This window comes from Aegilops tauschii, chromosome 2 (assembly GCF_002575655.3).
Source record: "Aegilops tauschii subsp. strangulata cultivar AL8/78 chromosome 2, Aet v6.0, whole genome shotgun sequence".
Classification (NCBI taxonomy): Eukaryota; Viridiplantae; Streptophyta; class Magnoliopsida; order Poales; family Poaceae; genus Aegilops; species Aegilops tauschii.
The window spans coordinates 653795315-653822657 of record NC_053036.3 but is presented as its reverse complement, the minus strand read 5'-3'; the positions used below and the strand labels follow the sequence as shown (position 1 = coordinate 653822657).

Here is a 27343-nt window from a genome sequence, read left to right as displayed (position 1 = left end):
GGCACACCTTCCATTTGGGCACGTTTGTCCTTGGCCTCGTTGTGGAGGGCTAGCCATTCTTTTGAGCACCACTCATTGACCAACACCTCCCAACAATCCATCCGATCCGCACACCATCTCGGAGGCGCCTAAGTTAGCAAATAGAAACTTGAGCGCTACGGCTAAGAATTACTAAATGAAGGAACTTAAGTAGAAGGCCTTAAGAATTACCTTCATGTACTACTCCTTACTCAGGAACTTATCGCGGCACGTCGGCTTGGTCTTCTTGATACCACGCAAGGCGTAGTAGTCTCGAACAGCCTGCACCCGAGCCTCGTGCCGTAAGTTCTGTAGTAGGCGCTTGCAGACGTTCTCGATAACATGTGCCGCGTCCTCCTCGTATCCCTCCCTACACCTGTAGAATGTCTGCAATCAAATGAGACAATATTGATTAGTACAATTAATAACTAGCTAGTTGAAGATTTTTAAATGTGTAAAGGAGAAATTACCCAGAACTTTCTGATCACCATGTCTGCCCTCGTGTCGCACAAGACACCGTCGATAATCTCATCCGGCGGGGCCGGGGCAGCCAAGTAGTGCTCCCAGCTCAATCCAAGCTCTGGAAGCCGACCCTCACCAGGCAACGTGACAAACCCCAGGAAGTTTTGCCGGCAAAGAACTCCAGGGACGGAGTTGGGCCGGCGGACACTATGATGGTGGTCCCAACCCCTGCAGCATGACAAGGCCAACGCATTAGTTATTTGAAGAAACGTGAATGCAGAAGGTACAAAAATATTAAATGCACTTACGTACCTCTCCCCATCAGGGAAAATCAACCACCTCTGCTCGCGGGTCGCCGGCACGGACGGGAGCCGTGTAGCACCACGCTGGTAGACGGTGCCCCCCTCCTCCTCAATATCAGTCGGCTCCCCGCCATCATCAGCATGGCCACTCGGCTCCTCGGGCTGATCTGGCCAGGTACCCCATCCGGACGTGTGCTCCTCCGGGGTCTCGTGGGCCAAAGGCCAGTCGACCCGAGGCTCGTGGGCCCAAGACCCGTGGACCGGAAGCTCGTGGACCGGAGTCCGTGTAGCCTCCTCCTCGGACGAGTCCACCCTAGCAGTCACGTGCTCGGGTGAAACAGCTGGGGGTGGCGGTGAGGAAGGCGCCGTAGCAGTCACCCTACCTCCTCTCCCACAACCACGTGCCCCACCTCCTCTCTTCCTACCTCGTCCCCTGCTGGGCACCGCGGTCGACGAAGAAGGGCCCGGCGGTGTCGCCATACTGTCCAGCAACGCTCGGCGGAGAGGTGCGTATGGAATGGAAGACCTCAGACCACGCGCTGACGAAGAAGGGGCCTTGGCGCGCTCCCGACCAGCGCCCACCATCTTTCAACACCTGCCATGACAAACAGTAAACGAAATTAGTACAACATAAAAAAAGACCGACATGAATAATGATATGTGTATCACTTAAGTGTATCATCATCAAGTACAACATAAAAAAATTTAATACCTGACACTACTAATAATCTCGATCAGTATCATCAATAAATGCATAATCATCATCATCACTATAATCAATGACGGGCTCATAGGGTTCAGTGGCATCAACATGTGGAAGGCCACCTTGACGTAATCGGTCAAGCAATGACAGGTCATCCGCAGCAGTAACCTCTTCTTGTTCCGGCTCTTCTTGTTCCTCCTCTGGGGTGATGTCGGATTCACTATCGCTGTCTACTTCAATGTTTTGGGGTGAAGTATAGCGGTTCTTGAAACGCTTTTTGGAAAGACGTGTCTCTTGGAAGAATTCTCCTTCATATGTGTCTGGGTTAATGTGAGGTTCATAATCCTCTTCCTTTGGGGGAGATATTCTAGCACGTGGCGGCACTTCATAAACGACATCCCAACCTTTGAGATTTGGATTAGTTTGGCAGGCCCAGGGTAGATAGAATACTTGGGTCGCCTGTTGAGCCGTAATATAGACATCAGGAACATCTAAATGGGTGCTTTGGTTGATTTCAACTAGCCCTATATGTTCATGAGTCCTTCTAGTCTCCTTCGGCTGAAACCAATAACATTTGAAGACTACGACATTCGGTGGGTTTTCACCATAGAATAGAAGTTCATAAATTGCTTCAACTCTCCCATAATACTCGGTACCTCCTTCGCCGATAGCAGATACACAACAATTTGTAGACTTTCGGTCGGCCATAGATAGCTCTTTGCCATAGGTACGAAAGCGATACCCGTTGATGTCGTATTTGTCAAATGAACGGACCTTATAGTCAAAACCATTAGCGACTTGTCTCAATTTGGCGTCCATAGACTCTGAATTAGCCTACAAGTTTAATATGAAAGGATTGTTGCATTACGCACAAATTAGCGAATGAAATGAAATTGTCTAACAGAAATTACCGTTTGTTTGAACCAAGAGATGAAACCGGGATAGCCGCCTCCTTGCTTTGCGAGAAGCTCATACTCTTCGACAGAATCCTTTTGGATCACCGCTCCATACGAGAATAAGGCGACGTATCGACTGTATGAAATATCCAGGAATAAGAGCAGTTCAAAGGAAATAGAAGTTGCGAAACTATGTACCGAGAACTTACTCGATGTACGGCCGCACTTCTATCAGGTTGTTGAAGATATACAACGAAATGGTCCGCCATTGTTCGTTATCCAAAGATACTGGATTTGAAACACTGGCTGGTGCGAGATTCCCTTTGAATAGGCTGAGGTTGGATCCACCCTTTTTAGGGTCGTCAGCATTGTACCGAGGCTTCGGATTATGCAAATGACGATTTTTGGCTTCGTAGTGTGCTGTCACGAAGTTTGCCGCCTCCTCAGTGATGAATGGCTCAGCCATCGATGCTTCAATTCTACGTTTATTTTTACATTTTTGTCGAAGCGTCTTCTGCATCCTCTGAGTTGGGTAGCACCAACGATTTTGCACGGGCCCCCCAATCTTGCCTCGGTCGGGAGATGCAAAATCAAATGTTGCATTGGATTAAAGAAGCCCGGTGGAAAGATCTTCTCTAACTTCCAGATCAACTCCGGCGCCAACTCTTCCATTTCTTCTAGCACGCCAGGCGATAGTTCTTTCGCACAAAGAACACGGAAGAAATAGCTGAGTTCTGCCAGTACTAGCCATTCATCCTCAGGGATGAAGCCACGCAACATCACCGGCATTACCAGCTCAATCCATATGTGCCAATCATGACTCCTGAGACCAAATATCTTCAATTTATCAAGACTGGCTCCCCTCTTTAGATTCGTTGCATACCCATCGGGGAACATCAACTGCATTTTCACCCACAAGATAATTTCCCTCATAGCTGGCCTTCCAAGATTGAACCATGCCTTTGGCTTCGTCTAGTTCTGCTTTCCTTTCGGTTCTTTCATGTTTTGTAACAGCCTATCACATAGCGCCTCCAGATCGACTCTAGCCTTAGTATTATCCTTTGACTTCACATCTATGCCGAACAATGTACCAAAAAGTGCCTCGGCGATATTCTTCTCAGTGTGCATCACGTCGATGTTGTGTGGGCAAAGGAGGTCTTTGAAGTAAGGCAGATCCCATAAGCTTGTTTTGTGAGTCCAGGCGTGCTTAGAATTATACCCCTTGAAGTACCCTGGACGTCTGGATCTGGCTCGAGAGCGTTTAACTGATCCAGGGTCTGTTGGCCTGTCAATGCAGGTGGTGCAGAGTTTTTGACAACTCTACCTCTGATGAAGTTCTTCTTGCCTTTCCTGAACTTATGGCGAGGATTCAGGAACTGTCTATGCATGTCGAAGCAAGAAAACTTGCGACCGTCCTGAAGCCAACGAAACTCAAGAGCTCCCTTGCATGTGGGGCACGGGAACCTTCCATGCACACACCAGCCAACGAATAGCGCATACGCCGGCAAGTCATGCGTCGAGTACATGTACCAGACACGCATTATGAAGTTCCGTTTGCTATAGGCGTCGTATGTCTTGAACCCATTATCCCAGGCTTCTTGCAATTCGTCCTTAAGCGGCTACATGTACACATTCATATTTTTCCCCGGATAGTTGGGCCCTGGAATTATCAACATCAGGAAAATGTTCTTTCTTTGCATAATCTGTCCGGGGGGAGATTGAGTGGAAAGACAAATACGGGCCAACAACTGTATTGGGCTGCCGTCATACCAAACACACTGAACCCATCCGTGCTGATGCCGACTCGAGGATGCCTCGGATCTGCCGCTTTGTCACCATGTAATTCATCAAACTTTTTCCACGCAACACCATCCGATGTGTGTACAATCATCAGATTCCCATCTGCATCTAGTTCGGTTCTTTTGCCCGTTTTGTGCCATGTCATCTGTCTGGCCGTCTCTTCGACCATGAAAAGACGTTGAAGTCTTGGTACGATTGGCATATACCGAAGAACACTAACGGGGATTTTGGTCTGTGTCTTCTCACCCATACCGTTGTCTACCACAACATACCTGGAAGACTTGCAAATGGGACAATAGTTCAAGTCCGCATAGTCAAGCCTAAACAAGACACATCCTTTCTCACAGGCATGTATCTTATCATAGGGCATCTTCAGTGCACGGAGGATTTTGTCCGACTGGTACAGGTTTGCAGGCATTACATGGCCTTTGGGTAGAAAGCATCCAAATACTATCATCATTGCATCGTAGCATTCTCTACCCAAGTTGAACTGAGCCTTCAGAGCCATTAATTGTGAGATGGCATCCAACTGACAAAGCTCGGTGTGCTCATGCATCGGACGTTTTGAAGACTCCAACATTTCATTGAAGGCCTTTGCAGATTCCTCCATCTCCTCGTCCGAATCCCGAGCATCATCGAAGTCTTGCACCATGTTTTCCATCCTGGTACCATGCTCGTCAGTGCGACGACGATCCACCTCAGCTCGGTCACGTTGGGCAGACTCACCATGAAATGTCCACACCATATAATCGGGCGTAAAACCACTCTTCTGCAGGTGTTTGCCCATTTCAGCCTCTGTCCTCTTTTCCCAATTGCCGCACCGTAAATAGGGGCACCAGGTTTTCCTCTGGCCATTTGCAAATGCGGCTCGCACAAACCCCTTGGTTTTTGTGAACCATTCAGTGCTCCATTTGTTCTGACCAGTGTGACCAGTGTACATCCACGCATGATCACTCATCTTGACTTTCAGAGCTACTAGACACACAACAAATATATATATATATATATATATATATATATATATATATATATATAATTCACCATGTATATATTCATCAGTTGATCTACTTTGTCAATTTTATTACGTCCATGCAACCTACACTCTAATAGGTAATGATAGGTCCTAATCCCACCCGAGTATGTTTAGATTGGGTTCATTTTCCCATGCTATGCTCCAGATCCTACGCAAAATTTCGGCAGCACCTCCCCGCTATTCTCCTGATACACGTCTCTGCAATAAACAGAGAGGATGTGTACCCGGAGAACAACAGGGGAGGCACTGACGAAATTTATGCGTCGGATCCGGAGCAAAGCATATGGGAAAACGAACCCAATCTAAACATACTCGGGCTGTCCATGGATAGCGTTGGACAATTCGAAAGAAACAAGGTTATAAATATGCAAATGCATGCATATTTATAACTATGACGCTTTCGAACGGGAGACACATATTGGTTACGCATACTGATGATTCAAGACACATATATAGCTAGCTATCAAGTTTCATCGGAATAGATCAAATAATTAATGGGGGAGGAGGACATGTCATTTGTGCTCACCCACGAACGAAGGGGCAGAGCTCGTCAAACGCATGGCGAGGTCGTCGAACACCAAACCTCGCAGCGATGAAACAACTGCACATTTAAAACTACCTGATCAACACAATTATATATGATGTTTTTCATAACAAAATCAAAAAATATATGACCTAACTAATAATTCACAAATATATGACCGCGTCGGCCTCTGGAAGGCCAAAGAACACCTTTTCGGGAGGTGTCGGGGGTCGGGGTGTCGTGTCGGTGTCGGGGTGCCGTGTCGGGGTCGGGGTCGGGGTCTTGGGGTCGGGGTGTCGGGTCGGGGTGCCGGGTCGGGGTCGGGGTGCCGTGTCGGTGTCGGGGTCGGGGTGTCGGGTCAGGCTCGGGGTCGGGGTCGGGGTCGGGGTCGAGGTGTCGGGGTCGGGGTCTAGGGGTCGGGGTGTCGTGTCGGGGTGCCGGGTCGGGGTCGGGGTGCCGTGTCGGGTCGGGTTTTTTTCCTCTTTTTCCTTTTCTTCTTCTTCCTCTTCTTCCTTTTCTTCCTTTTCTTCCTTTTTTTCCTTCTTCTTCTTCTTCTTCTTCTTCTTCTTCTTCCTCCTTTCCTTTTTCCTCTTCTTCTTCTCCTCCTCTCCTCTTTTTTCTTCTTCTTCTTCCTCTTCTTCTTTTTTCTTCTCCTCCTCCTCTTCTTCTTCTTCCTTTCCTTTTTCCTCTTCTTCTTCTCCTCCTCTCCTCTTTTTTTCTTCTTCTTCTTCTTTCCTCAAACTAAACTAAACCTAAAACTAAACCTAAATCTAAAACTAAAACTAAAACTAAATCTAAACTAAACATAAACCTAAAACTAAATAAACAGAAGAAAAAAAGGAAAAAACTAAATGTAAACCTAAAACTAAACTAAAATTAAACCTAAAACTAAACCTAAAACTAAAACTAAAACTAAATGTAAACTAAACATAAACCTAAAACTAAAAAAACAGAAAAAAGGAAAAAAAAGAGGAGGTAGAGCTCACCTGGGGCAGGGCCGGTGGAGGAGGTGGCCGGTGGAGGAGGGGGGCGGGGCGGCCTGGGGCGGCGGCGCCGGGCCCGGGGCGGTGGGGCGCGGGGGGGCCGGGGCGCAGCGCCGAGACGGTAGGGCGGCGGGGGCGACGGGGCGGGGGGCGGGTGGGGGGAGGTGGCCGGTGGAGGAGGGGGGCGGGGTGGCGGCGCCGGGCCCGGGGCGGTGGGGCGCGGCGGCGCCGAGACGGTAGGGCGGCGGGGGCGACGGGGCGGGGGGCCGGTGGGGCGCCTGGTGGTGGGGCGACGGTGCCGGGCGGTAGTGGCGACGGGGCGGGGGGCCAGTGGGGCGGCGGGGTGGTGGGGCGACCGGGCGGCGGCGACTGGTGGGGGCGGCGGCGCCCGTGTGAAGAGCGGGGTGGGGCGCGGCCGTTAGATATGTTAAATCTTTGCCGTCCGCCCCCTTTGTCGTCCGCTTTTTTGCTCTTTGCCGCCGTTAAGTTTTTTTTAAGCAGCTCGTCAGTGGGGCCCCCTCCCTCTTTGCCGTCAGCTAGCCGACGGCAAAGAATCTTTGCCGTCAGCTAGCGGACGGCAAAGAACTGGCTGATGGCAAAGAAAGTCTTTGCCATCAGCCAGTTCTTTGCCGTCAGCTTTTGGGTAGCTGATGGCAAAGAGCTTCTTTGCCGTCTGCTAGCAGATGGCAAAGAGCTGGCAGATGGCAAAGTAGCTGATTCCAGTGGTGATTGTTGATCCGAAATGATGTAGAATTTCTAGAAAGCATAAAGGGTTGTTTGAAAGGAGTTTTTCAAAGGAAGACCTGGATAGAGCTGCTTACATATTTGGCATCAAGATCTATAGAGATAGATCAAGACGCCCGATGATACTTTCAAAGAATGCACACCTTGACATGATTTTGAAAGAGTTCAAAATAGATCAGCAAAGAAGGAGTTCTTGGCTGTGTTACAAGGTGTGAGTATTGAGTAAGACTCAAGACCTGACCACAGCAGAAGAGAGAGAAAGGACGAAGGCCGTCCCCTATGTTTTAGACGTAGGCTCTACAGTATGCTATGCTGTGTACCGCACATGAAGTGTGCCTTGCCATGAGTTGGTCAAGGGGTACAATAGTGATCCGGGAATGGATCACATGACAGCGGTCGAACTTATCCTTAGTATCTAGTGGACTAAGGAATTTTCTCGATTATGGAGGTGGACAAGGAGTTCGTCATAAAGGGTTACGTTGATGCAGGACTTGACACTAATCTGGATGACTCTGAGTAGTAAACCGGACTCGTATAGTAGAGCAGTTATTTGAAATGGCTCCAAGTAGCGTGTGGTAGCATCCACAAGATGACATAGATATTCGTAAAGCACACACGGATCTGAAAGGTTCAGACCCGTTGACTAATAACCTCTCTCACAAGCATAACATGATCAAACCAAAACTCATTGAGTATTAATCACATAGTGATGTGAACTAGATTGTTGACTCTAGTAAACTCTTTGGATGTTGGTCACATGGTGATGTGACCTGTGAGTGTTAATCACATGGTGATGTGAACTAGATTATTGACTCTAGTGCAAGTGGGAGACTGTTGGAAATATGCCCTAGAGGCAATAATAAATTGGTTATTATTATATTTCCTTGTTCATGATAATCGTTTATTATCCATGCTAAAATTGTATTGATAGGAAACTCAGATACATGTGTGGATACATAGACAACACCATGTCCCTAGTAAGCCTCTAGTTGACTAGCTCGTTGATCAATAGATGGTTACGGTTTCCTGACCATGGACATTGGATGTCGTTGATAACGGGATCACATCATTAGGAGAATGATGTGATGGACAAGACCCAATCCTAAGCCTAGCACAAGATCGTGTAGTTCATTTGCTAAGAGCTTTTCTAATGTCAAGTATCATTTCCTTAGACCATGAGATTGTGCAACTCCTGGATACCGTAGGAATGCTTTGGGTGTACCAAACGTCACAACGTAACTGGGTGGCTATAAAGGTGCACTACAGGTATTTCCGAAAGTGTCTGTTGGGTTGGCACGAATCGAGACTGGGATTTGTCACTCCGTGTAAACGAAGAGGTATCTCTGGGCCCACTCGGTAGGACATCATCATAATGTGCACAATGTGACCAAGGAGTTGATCACGGGATGATGTGTTACGGAACGAGTAAAGAGACTTGCCGGTAACGAGATTGAACAAGGTATCGGGATACCAACGATCGAATCTCGGGCAAGTAACATACCGATAGACAAAGGGAATTGTATACGGGATTGATTGAATCCCCGACATCGTGGTTCATCTGATGAGATCATCGTGGAACATGTGGGAGCCAACATGGGTATCCAAATCCCGCTGTTGGTTATTGGCCGGAGAACGTCTCGGTCATGTCTGCATGGTTCCCGAACCCGTAGGGTCTACACACTTAAGGTTCGATGACGCTAGGGTTATAGGGAATAGATATACGTGGTTACTGAATGTTGTTCGGAGTCCCGGATGAGATCCCGGACGTCACGAGGAGTTCCGGAATGGTCCGGAGGTAAAGATTTATATATGGGAAGTCCCGTTTTGGCCACCCGAAGAGTTTCGGGCGTCACCGGTAATGTACCGGGACCACCGGAGGGTTCCGGGGGTCCACCGGGAGGGGCCACCAGCCCCGGAGGGCCCTATGGGCTGTATGTGGAGAGGGACCAGCCCTTAGTGGGCTGGGCGCCTTCCCTCCCAGGGCCCATGCGCCTGGGTGTTTGGGGGAACCCTAATGGGAGGCCCCCCCTTGCCTTGGGGGGCAAGGCAACCCCGTGGCCGCCGCCCCCTCCTCAGATTGGATCTGAGGGGGCCGGGCCCCCTCTCCCTTGCCCCTATATATATGTGGGGGGTGGGAGGGCAGCCGAACCCCAAGTCTTGGCGCAGCCCTTCCCCTCTTCCATGTCTTCCTCCTCTCCCGCGGTGCTTGGCGAAGCCCTGCGGGATTGCCACGCTCCTCCATCACCACCACGCCGTCGTGCTGCTGCTGGACGGAGTCTTCCCCAACCTCTCCCTCTCTCCTTGCTGGATCAAGGCGTGGGAGACGTCACCGGGCTGCACGTGTGTTGAACGCGGAGGCGCCGTGGTTCGGCGCTTAGATCGGAATCAACCGCGATCTGAATCGCTACGAGTACGACTCCTTCATCCGCGTTCTTGCAACGCTTCCGCATAGCGATCTACAATGGTATGTAGATGCACTCCCCTTCCCCTCGTTGCTAGATTACTCCATAGATTGATCTTGGTGATGCGTAGAAAATTTTGAATTTCTGCTACGTTCCCCAACAAGCCTCTCGTCAAAGATGAAAAATCTCTAACAACGATGATGCGAAGATTCCATAATTGGTACATGAAAACCTGCAGAGAGTCTGGGGGACGAATACTTTGTATCTGAGAATTAAAGAGGAGCACGACCTCATTGGAACTGATCTGTTGCATGTTCTATTTGAGGAGTTCTTCCAGTTCTTCAATTAAAAGGCCTTCGATAAATTAACGCTCACTTGCTACTGTCTGTAAGTACTACTTCTGTCATAATTAAGTCTCTATATATAGCTCAACTCTTTCATTGCATGTATTTATAATTATCCTCACTATATTATGCAGATTGAAGATCGTCGAGTGCATAAAAGCAGAAATGTATGATATTGGGTTCATTAACACAAATCTCATAGATGAATTATAGGTTACAAAGAACGCCGAAGAGGCCGAGGCCAACTTGCTCAAATCATTGTTAATAAATCAAAACAAAGATTTAATACTCTTTCCTTACAACTTCAAGTGAGTGTTACTGTCGTGTGCATATTTGGTTTCCCTTATTACTCGAGCGAGGTTATAGTAATGTAATTGATGAGTTATGCATGCGTGCGCAGCTTCCACTATATTCTCCTGGAGATTAAGCTTGAGCGGGGACTAGTAACCGTCTTAGACTCGAGACGAAAAGATCCCGAGACCTATGCGGACATGACTAAAATTCTCAACAAGTAAGTTCAATCGATCACTATCGCACCATATCGGCAACTTTTTGTTCATTTCTTGATATCTCAAGTAATAATTATTTTCTTTGTCTTGCAGGGTTTGGAAACAGTTCACCGCAGAAGCTCCGGGACTGTCGAAGGAGCTGCAATATAGATATCCGAAAGTAAATACTACTAGCTAGCTAGTTGCGCGCATCTCCCGTTGATTCTAGCTACTTTCATCAATGCCATTTATAATGCTTCATTATCAGTTTGATTGACCTCTATTTCTCGTAAAGTGCTTGTGGCAGGAACAAGGGAATGATTACTGTGGATACTATGTGTGCGAGTTCATCTACAACGCGACTTTGAAAAATAAGCGGGGCTACTCTAAAAGACAATATGAAGTGCGTAAGCAATAATATTCACAATTTCATTTTATTACACCATCATTTCTGTTGAGTTTCATTCATATATATGTATTAACTCCCTTCTTCAAATTAGACGTGGTAGATGCGGAATGAACTCCTACCACAAGATCGCATGAAAGCAATTCAAGAGGAATTGGCGGGATTCTTTCTTGACCACGTCATCAATAAAGCCGGAGAATTGAGTTCAAATGCTAGGGGATTGTAAGAGATCTTACATATTGTATATGTATGTAGCCAGTAGCGTCGGATAGATAATACGAAAACTTGTTGTTCGACCAATCTCTCGGAGAAGGAGAGGTCGATCACTTCTCTCGGTATGCATGACGAACTTCTATACTTAATGGTTTCCTTCATTTTCTTACTAGCTAGCGTGTCGAGGGTCTCTCTATGTATAGTACGTAGCGTCGACCAAGCACGGAGATAAGAGAGGACACTTCTCTTTATTAATTAATTAGCTACCTAACACAATATATGAAACACCCAAATCCACCCCCCTTTCAGAAAAAAAAACAAAAACCCTATCCCCTGAACAGCTGACGCGTGGATGCCTATTGGTCCCGGTTGGTGCCACCAACCGGGACTAAAGGGCCTCCTGCCTGGGCTCGCAGCACCGGCCACGTGGAGGCCTATCTGTCCTGGTTAGTATAAGAACCGGGACTAAAGGCCTAGGCATTAGTAACGACCCTTTAGTCCCGGTTCGCCAACCGGGACAGGTGGGCCTTATGAACCGGGACAAATGGCCCTTTTTCTACTAGTGCTCATGAAAGGTTTTTAATGAGGCAATAGTAATACAAGCATGGTGATATGTCATTTTCTTCTTGTTTTCCCACAGGGTTTTTGGAGGAGTTTTTCATGGCATATTATGTGTATCTTGTCATATTTTTTCCCACAGGATTTTTGGAGGAGATGATTCCAAGCATGATCAGTGATAAGGACAAGCGAGGATTAGGGGGAGTGTTAATCATCTCTGTACTGCAACGTGCAGATGCTAACCGGTACGACCTTTCGTCGCATCCCCACGATCGGACGCGTCCGTTCTGGTTGTATATATATGTAGTGATCATCGATGGAATAAAGATGAGGTTTTGATCCATTCATTCACTTTTGACTTACAACACCTTGAACCAAATCTAGCTCTCTCCTCGGTCACCCTCTCGCTCTCTGGCACGAACCAAGAAGAAGGAAGGAGGAACAAGAGACATGACACAGTGGATTTGCCTGCGCATGTACACCCCCTGCCGCAAGAACGGCAATCCTTTTCTTTCCCGAACTCGAACTCGACTCCACGGGACAGGTTACAACGATCGGCTCGACGCATTATATAGCCGGGCCTAGCTGGGCATGACCCACACGCCTAGCCGTGGCCTATTGGCCAACAGAGAAGTCTCCTCTGTCGATCCACGTGTCTACAAATAACCGGCCAAACGACCTCTCACTTGTTGTGCCCATGCGTGTGGGTCAAGGTGATCATGAAGCAGCAGCATGCCACTCGCGCAACCGCTGCCGTCCTGTCCGTGCTGCTGCTGCTGCTCGTGGCGGCCGGTGGCGCGGCGGCACAAGGTGGAGGAAGGGGAGGCGAATACGGCGGTGGAGGTGGCGGCCAAGGAGGAGGTGGATACAGAGGTGACCATCAATGGATTACTACTCCATGGCGGTGTTCGTCGGTGACCACGGCTTCACCGTGCCGGAGCTCGTAGCACTCTCCGGCGCCCACACGCTCGGCCAGGCCCACTGCGCCAACTTCAAGAACCGGCTCAGCGGCTTTGGCAAGGCCGGCAAGGACCCCACGATGGAGGCCGGGATGGCGGCGTCCCTGGCGAAGGCCTGCAAGCGACGGTGCCACGGCCAAGCTCGACGCCACCAGCAACGCCTTCGACGTCCGACCAGACGCTGCTCACCGGGTCGCCGGAGACGGCCATGTGTGTGACCCAGTTCGCCGACAGCCCCTACGCCTTCTTCGAGACGTTCGTGCAGGGGATGGGCAGGATGGGGCAGCTGGACCTCAGCCCCGACGGCAACGGCAGGCTCAGCTGACTTCCGTATGCAAAGCATGATCAATGAAATGGACTTGTCAATTAAAGGAGAAGAGGAGAAATGGTTCTAGTACTAGAAAGGAATGCTTTGATCATGCATGCATCATGCTCAGTCTAGCTATTTTTCTCACAAATAAATATTGGCAGTTCTTGGTTCTAGCAAGATTTTACAACAACAACAACAACAATAGAGAAGTGCATATTTCGTTCCTTAACTTCAAAACCGGACAATTTACAGGTTGAACTTTCTAAACCGGAGAAGTTTCATCCCTCGACTCAATTAAAGTGGTATCTGTAGGGACTCAGGGTGGTTTTGACATAGTCATGTCCACGTGGCAATGTTTTCCTCTCGTTTTTAATCTATCTTTGGTGTGGACATTTCATCGAACATAATGTCTGCTCGTTGGCGTCCATGGCATGCATGTTGCATCGTGATGGTGTCCTAGACTCGGGGGTGCTAGCCACGCCGGCTCCCAGCTATATGGGCCCGGCCGAGCAACTCCACTATAATCAAGCAGTGGGTCACGTTTGTCGGGCCCAAGAGCGCCAGGGTGGACATCTTTTGAAGACTTGGCGCATACTTCAAGACTTAGAGGTTTTCTTTGTTACGTTTAACCCTTAGATGTAAGCGACCTATGCGTAAACTCTAGGCACCTCTGGTATCATTATAAACCGAGGGGTGAGAACGGTAGACGAAAACTCATACACAATCGATCTCATGCTAGATCAACATGTGCTCTGTACACCCTCGAAATCAATACAATCAAAACAAGACATAGCGCATTATCTCTTCGAAAGAGCCCAAATCCCCGTGTCCACTCTTATCATCGTGCCAAGGCTACTAGCTCTGGACGCCATACCTGAGATCTGCTGGATTGAATCGATCACACCACGCCTCAATCCGAGCGACACCGTCATCCCACGATCCACACGCAGACACCATCAAGATTCCTGCCAGCTATCACGACAAGGAGGTGGACGCTGACGTGGAGCCTCCAGTGGCGGGCGGGGGCCTGCGGTCTAGTCACGACCAGCGTGATGTAGGTTGGCACACACCAAAATGGCGGGCAGAGGGTGATGTATGTGACCATGGTGCAACAGGCAGCAGTACAATTCGGGGTGTGGTGAATCGTTACATGGCGAATTCTCATCTCACAACCAAACTTGCTCAAGGAAAACTAGGGTATCATTACCTTGAGGGTGATATGCGTGACCATGGTGCAATAGGCAGCCGTCCAGTTCTGGGTGTGGTGAACGCTTCACATGGCGAATTCTCATCTCATAACCCAACTTGCTCAACAAAAACTAGGTCAGCATTACCTTCTTGAGCTGGGTTTTATATTCTCTGGGAAAATTAGTACTATTTTCACTTATTTTTGATTGGACATTTTTTTGAAAACATACCCATAAAAATCATGAATTCAAAAATATCTATGAATTTTAAAATTGTTGGAAATTTGGGAAACAAATGTTCATAAAAATTTCAAAAGGTTAATTACTTCTTTCTAAAAAAACCATAATTTTTTAGAATCTAAATAAATTTTAAAAATCATCCATTTTATTAAATGTCATATAATATAATTATATTCAATTTTTTCATAAATGTTTATGGACTTTTGAAAAAATAGTGAATATAAAAAATGAAAATAGTTAATAAATTGAACAAAGTTCATTTAAAAATATTCATTTTAAAATAAAAAAGGGGAAGAAAATAAAAAGGTTGAAATAAGAAAATAATGAAAATCCCAAAATGAAACAAGAGCAAACAACGAAAAAACTCTCAGGAGAAGAACCTTTTAGAATCTTCCCTAAATCGTGAAAAACAATACATAAGCTCGTCTGTTCCCCCTACGGGGTCCGCGTAAGCATCGCAAATGCTATTAAAGAAATGTTTCGCACATGTTTCAGGCATAACATTTTTGTAGGAATTCGGTGTGAATGTGCACCATAGTTGCATGAGATAATTGCTGGTGTTGAATCAATTGGTGTGTGTATCAGGTTCGGTTATATGACGGTGCAATCAGTGAAACAATGTTGGTCACATATTTTATACTAGGAATGAAAGAGGAGCTGATATGGTGCATAATCTGGTTCGCACAGGGGTTGCTAATGTGGCCGGAAGTACCAAATCAGAGTTCACACAGGTGTTTTACCCAGGTTCGGACCTCCGGTGAGGAGAAATAACCTATGTCATCCTTTGTGTTGTTATTCATAGTGGGTATACCTCATGCGAGGGATTACAATAGTGTAGATGAGTTACTACCGAGAGTCTAGGTCTATGGAAGTAGATGAGAATGAGATCCCACTAGCCTTCCCCTTATATGTGCATGGTGGGTTTTACAAGAGGTAGTTCCAATCTAGGTCGTTGCCAAGCTGACTTGGGCAATACGGGGATCCCGTGGTGTCGATACTGTCCTCCAAGATCTTACTCGTCGTCCTGTTTTTCCAGGAGAGAAAAGAAGGTGAGATCCCTCTGAAGTGATTGGCATTTCTCTCCTTCCAAATGGCCCAGGCCACCACTAGGAAGTTTTCCATCAATAGGAGGTGGCCCCAATGATTTTTTGAGTGAGCAATCCAGTCCAGTATGAAGCCATGTGTGGGCCAGGTGATTCCAAGGGAATATCATGTGTTCCAAGGTTTCTTCTAGCTCGACGGTCATATAAAGGAGACAGTTAGTACCTCCCTCGATAATATAGTGCTATCTGATCAACATGTTCTTTGTGTTAAGATGGTCATACACTAGTAGCCAGCCAAGCACCTTGATCTTCATGGTGCACTTTGATTTCCAAATCCAGAGGTAAGTAAAAGGTGTGGTACTGAGCCGCTTTGTACGAGCACTATGGGTTGCGATTTGAAGTACATACATGAGCACTATGTTGAGTCGTCGGATGGCTTGTCCAACAAAGAGGAATACTCGGATGAGACGGCGATAATGTTGGCGGTCCTTGAAGACGTGGAGCGTGCGAAGGAACTTGTTCTCAATTTCAAGGGCTCGATCAAGGGTCATCGAGTACTCAACCGCAACAAGGCACGCGGTCATTTGATACTGATGGGCGACTACTTTGACGGATGTACTCTTTACTGACTATTTTTGTTGGCGTTTTCGGATGCGCAAGACTGTCTTCAAGCGTTGGCGGTTAAAGGGGACAACAATGTTGGGATGTAATATTTGATCTTTTTTAAATTTGAACTAGTGCTGCATGCGGCTATTTGAGGGTCTGCAATCTATGTATGGGGTTATTTGATCGTGTGGGCTTAAAAAGAGAGTGAGGCTGGATGTATACGGCTAGCGTTGAATGGTGGCCTCCAGCATCCGTATCCACGGACGGATGCGGGAGAAAACATACGGGTTGCCGTTGGAGATGACCTATAGGTAAATAAAAATGATCCGGGAAGGAGAGAAACGAAGCTATTTCTTTTAGGGGAAGAGAGTACGCATGGGATTTTTTTAATTTTTTTTGAGAAACTAGAGGATGAGACAAACTAGAGGATAGTTTTTTTTTGGAGCAAAAACTAGAGGATATATGATTGATCGTGTGGACTGTCTCAATGGGTCTAATGGGCTGGGCCTACGTCTTGTTTTGTTCCCGTAAGAGAAACCTCTGCGCCGCCTCTCCCTCCCTCAGTCCCTCTCCACACCCTACCGCCGCCACGCGCTCTCCACCTGCAGGGGTGCTCTCTCCCTCTGTGTGTCCTCATGTCCCGCTCGTCCTCCCCCATCTCCACCACCGACGCATCCGTCGCCGGCGTCGTCCAGGTCCAGGTCCAGCCTCCTCCTCCTCCTCCTCCGCGTGAAAGTGAAAGTGAAAGTGAAGCCCCTCCTCTCTTGCCGCAGATTTCAAGGTGAGCCCACTCTCACTGATCTCTCCTCTCTACTTGCCCATAAGAATTTTCTACGGTGATGGTGAGAAAGACTTATATATATTTAGGAACGGAGGGAGTACATACAAGGAAACATTGTTTGTCCCTACCTCTGTACGTAGTAGGATGATCTTTGTCATAGCAAATGTGTATGTTTTTCCCTCAAAAAAAATGTGTATGTTTCCTGTTAAGGACAATATGTGAACAAAAATAGTGGTGTTAAACCACCACAGCGATTCTGTTTGAGGTGATGATTTACTTATGTGGGTGAATTTGTTTAGCTACCAATACCATCTGCATTACTGTATGTAGGGAAAATGGGGACGACTTATATAGGGATCGAGACATGAGGTGAGACGATGTGGCCCAACAATATTGGCCACAGGGTTGTTCATCTTATATAAAATGCTCGACCAGTCGTTGTGGTTGGTTACATTGTCATGCTCAGTCAATTCTGCAGGAATCAGTTTTTGTAACATGAATAACTTTGGGAACTGTCATTTGCACAGCTAGCAGTACTCACATGCTGCCATATTTGCTTTGCTAGAATCCCTCTTGAATGCTTATCAACAATAGTGGCAGGGACATTTGTTACAACAAACAATTTGTACTTGTGCATGGCCTTATATATGTATGCATGCATGATTTCCTGGGGCTGGGGCTAACCGTCCATGTTGCATGGACAGAATGTTGTTGTTGGAGCTCAAGCTGCAGGAGGAGCGGCTCAACCACAGTAGGAGAACTGGGTACGGCGGGAGGAGTTCAAGCGTGCCCGGCTGCTGGTGGAGGAGAGCAGGTACTGGAGGAGCAAGAGCTCAAGCACGCTCAGCTGCTGTAGGAGGAGAAGAGGGTGCTGCAGCTCAAGCACGCCCAACTGCAGGAGGCCAAGCTCAAGTCGGTGAAGGCCAATCTGAAGTCTGTTACAAGGTCGATAGACAAGATTAAGTCCTCTGCACTGTCGTTGATTGATTGTGCTGAAACATCACATGGTCCCGTTGACTTTGAGATTCAACCAACAACTAAATAAAATAAAACTAGTATCTGATGAGGCACAGCCCAAGGATGAATGAAGATGGGAAATCAGGTCTTTCTTGGTACCAGCAGAAACTATATCTATATGTATTCAGGTCTTTCTTGGAAATAATGTCTTCCGCCACTTTTTATCCCAACAAGCGAACATGATCACTATATCTATATGTATGTTTCTTGGATTTCAGGCATGGCTTGCCGATCTCATTTCTGGGTGTGTTAATGGTAGAGAGTTGATATTTGTCCCAATATGGAGGGAGACTATGCAGAAGAGGGACTTCATCGATTTCTTTGAAAAGGCTTAACTGTCGTCGTCGTCTGTTTTTGTTTCAACTCTTCAAGCTTTAAAAGTGGCAGTGCCGTATCCTGCAATCAGCCACCTCCTTTTTGAACATCATAGTCTGCTATTTTTATTTTTCAAGTCAGCTTCAGAAAGTGCGAATCAAATTGTCGAGGCACTAGAGGATTACTGCCAGGCATCGGGTCAATATGGATAAATTTCGACAAATTTTCCACATCGAGGTACTAGAGGAGACGCTGTTGGCCAATAGATGAAAGACAATCTGAACGTGCAAGTTGAAACACTGACGGCTCGCTGAAGCACCTGCTAGAGTTAGTGAGTTGATCGAGAAGCCACTCATCGGAACATTGAAATATTGCGACTTTGGTTCACCAGCAGCGTCCCCGGGGGCCCGTCGGTCAGGAAGCCTGACGGTGCAACAGACTGATGGTGGCCCGTCGGTCAGGAAGCCTGGTGTTGGGCCGGTCTCAGGACCCTGGGGGCCTGGCGGCAACACATCTCCAGGAGCCGGCCGAGGGGCCTGACAGGGCACAAGCAGGCGATCATCTTGGCATGCAAGACAAGTAGCCCTCAACGCAAGGTCGGTTAGGGACCCTGTAAACCCTAGTGGTTGTCCCCTATATAAGGTGAGGCTAGGGGTAGCCATTATCATCTATCCCATAGACCATACTCTCGGTAGCCATATTCATCATCATCTTGTAACCCCCTCGCCCGAGGTGTTCCCACATCAATACAAACACAAAGCAGGGCATAAGTTGTTGCCTCACCATGATGGCCCGAGCCTTGGCAACCCCCTTGTGTGATCTCCCTTCTGATACTTCTGGCCACAATCACAACCCTACCGAGGGTACTGGTTGTTTCCTGTATCGTCAGTAGCGGCGGCGACGACGACGGTAGAGGCGTGCCTAGGTTTCTCGAGAGCAACGACCCGCCTTTTTTTCCGAGCAGACTCAAGTGCTACGTATCGACAGTGACTCGAGATGTAAATTTTTCCTGCTTTGTGTGATGGCTAGGCCCAACTAACAAAGAGTGTTCCGAAATTTCCACTAGAGTAGGTACAGTTTAGCACATTTAGCCCAATTAGCGAGAAAACATGGGATAAGACATAAGACAACCATCCAAGTGCCAAAACCGATCGGGTTCTGGTGACGGAAACGGCTTAGAGCATGAAAGGGTTAGGATTAGGCCCAGTTTCTCTGTCCTAAATTGCCACTGTCTGAATATATAAAAAAAAGGGCTGAAATATATTTGTACCCATTCATACGACATGAATGTAAATGTGATTTTTTTAAAGCCATAAATCTTGGTGCGTTCTGGGTAGAGGTGGATGACAGATTGGTCATTTCCCTTACTAGCCAGTAGCCAGAGTCGTGGTCTCTCTCTCTTCGGCCCAGTTATTTTGACCGATTCTCCCAGAATTTGAGAATCGACTCTCCACCCAGATTCTCCGAGAATCTTAAACTCGTATTTTCTTTTTAAGATCCTAGCTAGTTAGGATATAAACAGCTAGGATTGTAAAAAAAATATATGGGTTTAAGAATCTGAGAGAAGCTAGGTAAAGGATTGATTCTTATGATTCTAGGTGAATCGTACAAAAGAGAACTGGGCCTTACTCGGTTACTAGAGCGGTTGTGGGAAGTCATTACTGTACTAAGGAGGATTCTTGGTGTGGAAGGAAGCCATTACTCCCCACTCCCTCTTCTTGGTGGAGAGAGAGAGAGAGAGACCGACCAAGAAGAAGAAGAAGGGGATGGCGACGGCGCCGCCGCGTCTGCTGCGGGGCCTCATCGCGCCGCTGTCGCTGTCGCCGGCGGACTGGCTGCCGTGCCACCAGCAGCTGCTGACCTCCGCCTCCCTCCTGCACCGCTGGCTGGCGCGCCTCCGCTGCTCCGACGGATTCAAGCTCTTCCTCGTCGTCCTCCTCGTCTCCGCCGCCCTGGCCGAGGTCCGCTTCGTCGCCTCCGCGTCCATGGCGCCCACCCTCCGCCCCGGCGACCGCGCCGTCGCAGAGAAAGTAGCTTCCTTTTCTTTTCTTTTCCCCCTCTGCCACTGCTAGATAGACAGATAGATCTCTTCCATTCTGCTTGCCTGCCTTGGATCTGCCATGATCTGCCATGACCTACCAAAGAATGAAATGGGGAATGGATGATTTGATTCTGATTTTGGTCAGGTGAGCTACATGCATGTTCGGGCGGCCGTCTGTGGGGGATATTGTCTTCTTCAGGGTGCCTACCGCGCTGCAGGTACATTGCTCTGCTTTTTACCTCTACTTCTTCTCTTCTTCCATTCCATTTTTACTACTTGTCAGTCAGTCAATCTGATGCTACATTTCTCCTAATTTTTACTGCAGAATTGTGGCATAAGTAAGGATGTTGTATTCATTAAGAGGGTTATTGCTGTGCTGATTGAGACTTCATCGAGGTAATCATCAACTACTCATCTCTTCATTCTTTCACTTATTCATCCTGCTGTGCTGATTGAGCAAACGCGATGGCGCTAGCATTGTCCTGCTTCCACCCACCTTATTACTACTGTACAATTCATTCATAGATATTGCTACTTCCATTTATTAATCCTTCATTTAGTCACCCCCCTCTGCTGATTGAGCTTTTTTTTTTGGTACTACTAAGTACAGTACTTATTATTTGTTCATTCTTCCATTTAGTCATCCTGCTGATTGAGCAAAGGCGACAATCACAGTGTCTTGTACTCACATTATTGATACAGTATCATTCATTCATCCTTCTGATTGATATATGCTGCTTTCACAAAGGCGGTGCTTATATATCTTCAGATGCATATCAATCATTCTTTCATTTGTTCATCCTGCTGATCCACACATGCTGCTTCACCAAGGATTGTCATATTCGTATACTATTACAAAGCATGGATACGGCAGAAACTGCCGTATTGCCGTTCTAGCACAGGGGGATACGCGAATCCTGCAGTATCCCATCTTATCTGAATAAAAAAATGAAACAAATCAGGATACGGCATAGATACGGTAGGGATACGTTGGGGGACTCGGGAGCCGGCCTCCAGCGACCACGACGCTGCTTAGCTCTCCTCCGACGGATGCCACGCTCGAGCTGGCAACCTCGACGGTCGCTAGCAGGGAAGGAGATACAGGCAGAGAGGAGAAGGCGAGGTGGTTGCAGGCGAGGAAAAAGCTCCGGGCAGGGAGAAAGAAGATTTGGGTGGATTGAAAGGGAAGATGTAGACGCATGCGGTGCGGTGTAATGTTCATCTCCTCGCTACAGTTCTTGGCGGCTGGGGCAGGGAGGAAAGAGGAGCACGGGATAGGGAACAGCTGGAGGAGCACTTGTGTAGGGTTTCCTGGAATTGGGCCTTATGTGGGCTCTGAGTGGAGAGCTACATGGGCTCTGAGTGCAGGGTCCTGTAAAGTGACCGTGTGATCCTCGAAGAAAAAAAAAATCTTTCATCTAAAAATGAGGCAACATATGTCAGTACTAAAAAACAATCTTTCATCTAATTTTTTTAAAATACTTATATATCCTGCCGTATCCCCGAATGGCTATTTTTGAAAAAAGCCGTATCCCGTGTCCCTGTATGCGTATCCCCGTCTTTCCGTCCCCGTGACCGTGCTTAGTATTATATATGCTGCTTCCATATTAGTCCTTCAACATTCTTACGTGCTCTCTTATTTTACAGGTCCGGCAAGGCCAGCTTATTGTTAACGGTGTTGCACAGAACGAACACTACACCGCACCGCATGCGTCGTACACGATGGAAGCCATGGTTTGTTGCATCTCTTTCTATTACCCTGCTGAGTGAGCATTGTCTCCTTGAACAACATTGAGGAGTTGCTATTGCCAGGTCCAGAGATACTTGTATGACCATTGCTACTACACAAACAAATGACTATACTACTACTACTGCAGGAGGAGGACCAAAAGTGGCATGGCTGCTCTGTGTTGTTGACTTCCTGAGTACCCCCATTGTTGTTTCCAAATGAAATGACGGGTCTCAGATGGTGGACGATCTCTCCCTCCCACTCCATCCTTGTTGTTATCTGCTTGACCTATGCCCGGATGATTCCCATACTGAAACTGTGCATCGTCCTGCAGCGCCTCCCTCAAGGCCATGTATTCGTCATGGGTGATAACCGTAATAACAGCTGTGATTCTCGTGCCTGGTAACACAACACATCCACTCCCATGCTTTATCTTTCTGTAGAATGTATTACAACTGATTACTCATGTCCAGACTATCTTTGATTGAAAACTTGCAACTGCTGCGAAATTCTCGTGCTAGTCATCTGAAGTCATTACAGATTGTAATGAATTTTTTTCCCCAAAGGTTTATTTATTTATAGCTGTACTGTCAAGATGTCGACTGTAAATAAGAGGTGGGATTTATGTGTTCTCAGTTTCGTGTAATAACTTCAGAGTGGGAATGCACATATGTTGCTAGAATGCGCTCTAAAAGGATTAGCTCGGTTTCAGTTGTTTTATGTTGGCTATGGCCGTTGAGGAAATCTTGTTCTCGTCATATTGCATCCATGCTTTGGACTAGTTTCAGTATGATTGCAGATTGAATCATTGAATTGCTATGATAATTATGTGATCTGTAATGGTGTGAGAGTATTAATGCACATACCAGAATGTGCTCCAAGGATTCGCTCTGTTCAAGTGGCTTTAGTATTATGGCTGTATGTAGTTGCCAGAAGAATGTGCTCTAAGGAATTACTACTTGGTTACAGTTGCTCAAGTATATGACTACTTCCAATAGTTTTTCCTAGAAATTGTTTGGGAACTGTCTAGTAGTACTAATGATGGTGATGCTTGTGGTGACAGGGGGCCTCTTCCTATCAGCAACATTCTTGGGAGATACATGATGTCCTTCACAACCAATAGCCAAGGCGAAGTGCTTCGATGACCACCAGTGTTGCCGAACAACCCCCCTGATGCCACTCGATATGATGTTATCGAGCTATGTTGGGCCTCGAGCCCTTCTTAGTATGTAGATCCACGAGCCCTTCCTATGCAGTGTGATGTAGCACTGTCTGTAGTACTTGGCAGCTGTTGTCACTCACCCCTGGACTGTCAGGTGTTAGTTAAGCTTACTTGTTGGTAGAACCTGCAAAATGTGCCTAAAGGTTCACGCCTTCTAGTAACCATAGCTGTCTGAATCTTACCGGTAATGTTTTATTATGTACCGCGTGCTTGACTGTCAGAAGTTTGCAATGAATCATTGTGGTGGTTCCTTGCTGCATGTAGATAAATCTGCAATGTTCATCACGGCAATGGCTGATATCTCTTGAGTAATGGTAGCTGTGTCTTGTGTATGTAGTTGATGTATTGAATAATGGTTGATAATACAGGTTGTGTTCTGATATCAATTTTTTCCACTGTATTTTTTTTAGCTATTTTCTTTTGGGATTATCAAGTAAAACGTAATATTATATCTGAGACATACACACTACGTACTAATCAATAAACAGAAGAAAAACCGGGCTTTGTTGTGAATTTTTCAGACATAAGACTGAGATTGCAGCATCACATTATGAATATTTTGCTGATGTATTTAAGTTTACTTTCAACTACCATATTGGATGAAACCATCTCAACAGCAAGGTTAAAATTTCAGCACCCTGCCTGCTTGATAACCCATCCATCCATTATACAGAACAACTCCCACTCCGGTGCTATGCTAACAACCTGCTACTTAGATACCTTGGGGCTCAGCCACAATGCTCCCAGAACATACGAAACAGCCGAGATACAACGCACACGAGACAGATTTGATTACAAGCTTGCTCCTGAGCCCTAGCTCGGTGAAAATCGATGGTCAGCGCGGCTGACCGGCATCAATGCAGTGACCGGAACGAGTCCGACGATCTGAGAGGAACCCCTTCGCTATACTCATCTGTTTGCTTGAAGGACCGCGCCGATGAAATGGTTGGAAGACGGAATGAAGAAGAGTTCAAAAGCCCTGCGGTGGCACAGAGCAGATAACTAGGTTTCAGAGCATGTCACCAACGAAGGAACAAGAAAAATGTAGTACCATCAGCCATGTCCTTTGTTTTGTGAAGTAGAAATGTTCCCGAGAAGATGGTGACGACGCCACACATCTCTGTCACGATTTGTGTCGGATTTTGCCGGTCCCAGTCCTGCACGTGGATACAAATGAAATGACATGCGAAGCAACAATTAAAATGTTCTGACAGATACTACTTGAACTTCTTGACAGGTACTCCGTACTAGCTGAACGAAATGCCATGAAAGACGGAAAGAAACAAAATAATAGCTTAAGCAATAGAATCATCATACCTTGAACATAATCACACTAGCCAAGATGGTTAAAGATGTGAACATCGTATAATATATGGGGGAGACGACTGCCGTATTAAACGTGTCAAGGGCCTGCAATGTATTCAGGGAGGAAATCAGTTGTCATTTTAAAAATGGCTTGGTTAGGAAAGTGCGGCTATTTTGATACAGTTAGCTGAGGTAAGAATTTGTAAAGCAGCCACCATTAATGAACTTGTATTTCAGCTAATCATATCTCTATAACACACATAGCCTTCACCAAGGAACCAGACAGTTGAGGCTCTAATATAAGAGTGTTTTTGACACAAGGGGTGAAAAACAATAGAAACTGCATGCTGTTTCTCCTTGGTTTATGTCTATACTATAGTTTAAAACTCCAACAACCTACATATTATGCTAGGTCAGGGATAGGTGGTTCAGTGGGAGGAAATCAAGTATATACCTTGTTCAAGTAATTCATTTGAGTAATGATGCATGAGATGACAACCATACTAAATGCCCATGTCTGTGGATATATGAGTTGGTTCGTTCCCGAAAAGGTGAGCTTCAAAGCTATCCCAAGAGCTTTCACACTCATGACCTGCACATGTCAACAGACACGTTCACACAATATACGACTGGAGAACAATAGATACAGGGTCAGAGATACAGAACTAGAGAGAACATACCGAGATGGAACCTACGAGAGAGCAAACACCAATATACACCATGACATGGGTTTGTCCATAAAGCGGAACAAACTTGAACACAAGAAGAGCGACAATAGCAAGTACTACACCCACATAACACATGAAGGCTGAAAAACAGCATCAGTTGGTTAGCACTTGCTGTTAATCACACTTTAGTTGGGCTGAGTGACACTTGAAGGAACATTCAGAAATTGGCCAGACGCAGACAACGTATACCTGGTTCAGTAGCCAGACCCCAAACTTCAGTCACCGACTCAATTTGACGCTCTTGCGGGGCATGGAGGACAATGGTGGTGGATCCCACGACACATAGGACGCATCCGAGAATGCCGAATATGTGCAGCTTCTCGCGCAGCATTACATGTGCAAGTACAGCACTGCAGTACAGATTAATGATGAAACCAGTAAGAATCTCATTACAGGAAACACAGGAAGGAAGGATACTGTAACCCAGAAGCCTTGCCTGATGATTATGCTGAGAGCACCAAGAGGAGTAACCAAAATGGCTGGCGCAAAGGCATAAGCTACGAAATTCGCAACTTCCCCAACAACCACTGCAAAGGAATTTAGAAATGTACAAGGTACAAGGTATCTATCTACATAGAGAAAATAAAATACTCCCTCTGTCCCATGATATAAGAAGGTTTTTCAATCTAAAACGTTGTTATATTATGGGACGGAGGGAGTAGAAGATAGAGAAGAGTGGTTGCTTGCTTACTTGTTATCATGCCAACCCACCAAAGAGGCTCATATAAATAAGAGTAACCACCAACCCCTGTGATAACATGGAGCATCAGTTGTTTAGTACAGTTAGTTATACACATGAAGCACAAGATTTAAGTAACAGCTTGGGGGCACCAACAAGTTATGTTGAGACAAGTTGACCGAGCAGCGAGCAGAGTAAACGAGTGTGCGGCAGGAGGATCACAAACCCAATTCTGAGCATTTGATGTATGAATTACAGTGTGGTGGGACATGATAAAAGTCTAAACTGCGGCCAAATAAAACATTCAGTGCAATCAGACAGTAAGTAATTCCATTTCTTCTGAATGTAAAGCTAGATAGGCATCAGACAGGTGAGTTGAAATGGGGATGGCATCTTTGTGCAGAGGATAGGATAGGGTGGTCTTCGGTGAATCGGGGGAAAAAGAAGTGATTTTTCAACCCGAATTGCGCATCGCCGGAGCGCAAGAGGGAGAGGAGTTGGTTACCGGCCCTGACGCCGCCGGAGGAGGAGGCGGCCTTCTTGAGGCCCTTCTTCTTGATGATGAAGCTGGCGCCGATGAAGAGGCTGGAGGAGATGGCCAGCACCAGCCCCTTGATGTTGTCCGACGACATGCCCGTGTACCACCTCCCGCCCCCCGACGCCGACCCGCCGTCGCCGTCCATGCCGAGCCCTAACGCCGCAACGACAAGGAGGAGGAGCAGCGAGGGCGCGTCGGCCTCATGCGGCGCGAGATCGGCGGCGGCGTGCTTCTCTCCAGGAGCAGAGCAGCCGCGGCGGGGCGGGGCGGGGAGTGGTGGCGCGGCGGCGAGGGTTGCTCGTTGGTTGTTGGGCACAATTTTTCTCTTCCTTTTTTTTTCTTTGCTTCACTCGGAGCACAATTATTCATTCCAGCACCAGCAAGTACTAATTTTCTTACTGATATTTGTGTTTTTCATCTGTGAAACTGAATTTTTTGCACACAATACATATGCAAACCTCAGCCACTCACCTTTGTAAATGTACGCACACCCTATTCCTATGAGCATCTTGATTTAGTTCCTTCAGTGACCTGAAAATAGAGTAGAAATGAACCTCGTCTTTTTTCCTGAAGGTGATCCTGAGGTATCGAACCCATGGAAGGACGGTGCCCTTTAAGCTAGGGTCTTAAACACGTTTTTGCTACAGAATTAAATTTTAGCTTTGACCGGATCGTAAATCAAGCTGACGTTGAAAACACTTATAATAAAAATAGGGGCATGTGTATCAGGACTTATGCTTCAACCATATGTTTGTTTCGGGATCATCA

At 46.8% G+C, this 27343-nt stretch overlaps 3 protein-coding genes across 4 annotated transcripts; 2 read left to right on the top strand and 1 right to left on the bottom strand.

The window, feature by feature from the left end:
• The first annotated feature begins 12758 nt into the window (after positions 1 to 12758).
• LOC141041463 (peroxidase 5-like) lies at positions 12759 to 13159 on the top strand. Its single transcript, XM_073507615.1, has 2 exons — positions 12759 to 12947; positions 13013 to 13159. The coding sequence occupies exons 1-2, from the start codon at positions 12759 to 12761 to the stop codon at positions 13157 to 13159; spliced, it is 336 nt and encodes a 111-aa protein (XP_073363716.1).
• Positions 13160 to 20010: 6851 nt separating this feature from the next.
• LOC109745925 (uncharacterized) lies at positions 20011 to 23584 on the top strand. The gene is made up of 6 exons (XM_020305038.4): positions 20011 to 20363; positions 20520 to 20592; positions 20700 to 20770; positions 22022 to 22108; positions 22187 to 22505; positions 23167 to 23584. The coding sequence occupies exons 1-3, from the start codon at positions 20100 to 20102 to the stop codon at positions 20714 to 20716; spliced, it is 354 nt and encodes a 117-aa protein (XP_020160627.1). The 5' UTR covers positions 20011 to 20099; the 3' UTR covers positions 20717 to 20770; positions 22022 to 22108; positions 22187 to 22505; positions 23167 to 23584.
• A 276-nt stretch (positions 23585 to 23860) lies between these two features.
• On the bottom strand, positions 23861 to 26960 carry LOC109745924 (probable magnesium transporter NIPA4). 2 transcript variants are annotated; one of them, XM_020305036.4, is made up of 9 exons: positions 26543 to 26960; positions 26050 to 26106; positions 25795 to 25885; positions 25548 to 25708; positions 25311 to 25438; positions 25085 to 25222; positions 24643 to 24735; positions 24377 to 24482; positions 23861 to 24304 (listed from the first exon to the last, which is right to left on the bottom strand). In XM_020305036.4, the coding sequence occupies exons 1-9, from the start codon at positions 26718 to 26720 to the stop codon at positions 24180 to 24182; spliced, it is 1077 nt and encodes a 358-aa protein (XP_020160625.1). In that variant the 5' UTR covers positions 26721 to 26960; the 3' UTR covers positions 23861 to 24179. The 2 variants fall into 2 exon arrangements, with proteins under 2 accessions (XP_020160625.1, XP_040256211.1); XM_040400277.3 differs by having other exon boundaries at positions 23861 to 24327; positions 26543 to 26947.
• Positions 26961 to 27343: the final 383 nt, after the last annotated feature.

Coding starts and splice junctions, on each gene's coding strand:
- LOC141041463 (XM_073507615.1), top strand. CDS start 12,759: ATGGATTACTACTCCATGGCGGTGTTCGTCGGTGACCACGGCTTCACC. Junction 12,948..13,012: donor TGGCGGCGTCCCTGGCGAAG/GCCTGCAAGCGA, acceptor ACGTCCGACCAG/ACGCTGCTCACCGGGTCGCC.
- LOC109745925 (XM_020305038.4), top strand. CDS start 20,100: ATGGCGACGGCGCCGCCGCGTCTGCTGCGGGGCCTCATCGCGCCGCTG. Junction 20,364..20,519: donor ACCGCGCCGTCGCAGAGAAA/GTAGCTTCCTTT, acceptor GATTTTGGTCAG/GTGAGCTACATGCATGTTCG.
- LOC109745924 (XM_020305036.4), bottom strand. CDS start 26,720: ATGGACGGCGACGGCGGGTCGGCGTCGGGGGGCGGGAGGTGGTACACG. Junction 26,107..26,542: donor CTCCGGCGGCGTCAGGGCCG/GTAACCAACTCC, acceptor ATGTTATCACAG/GGGTTGGTGGTTACTCTTAT. Junction 25,886..26,049: donor GTGGGTTGGCATGATAACAA/GTAAGCAAGCAA, acceptor ATTCCTTTGCAG/TGGTTGTTGGGGAAGTTGCG.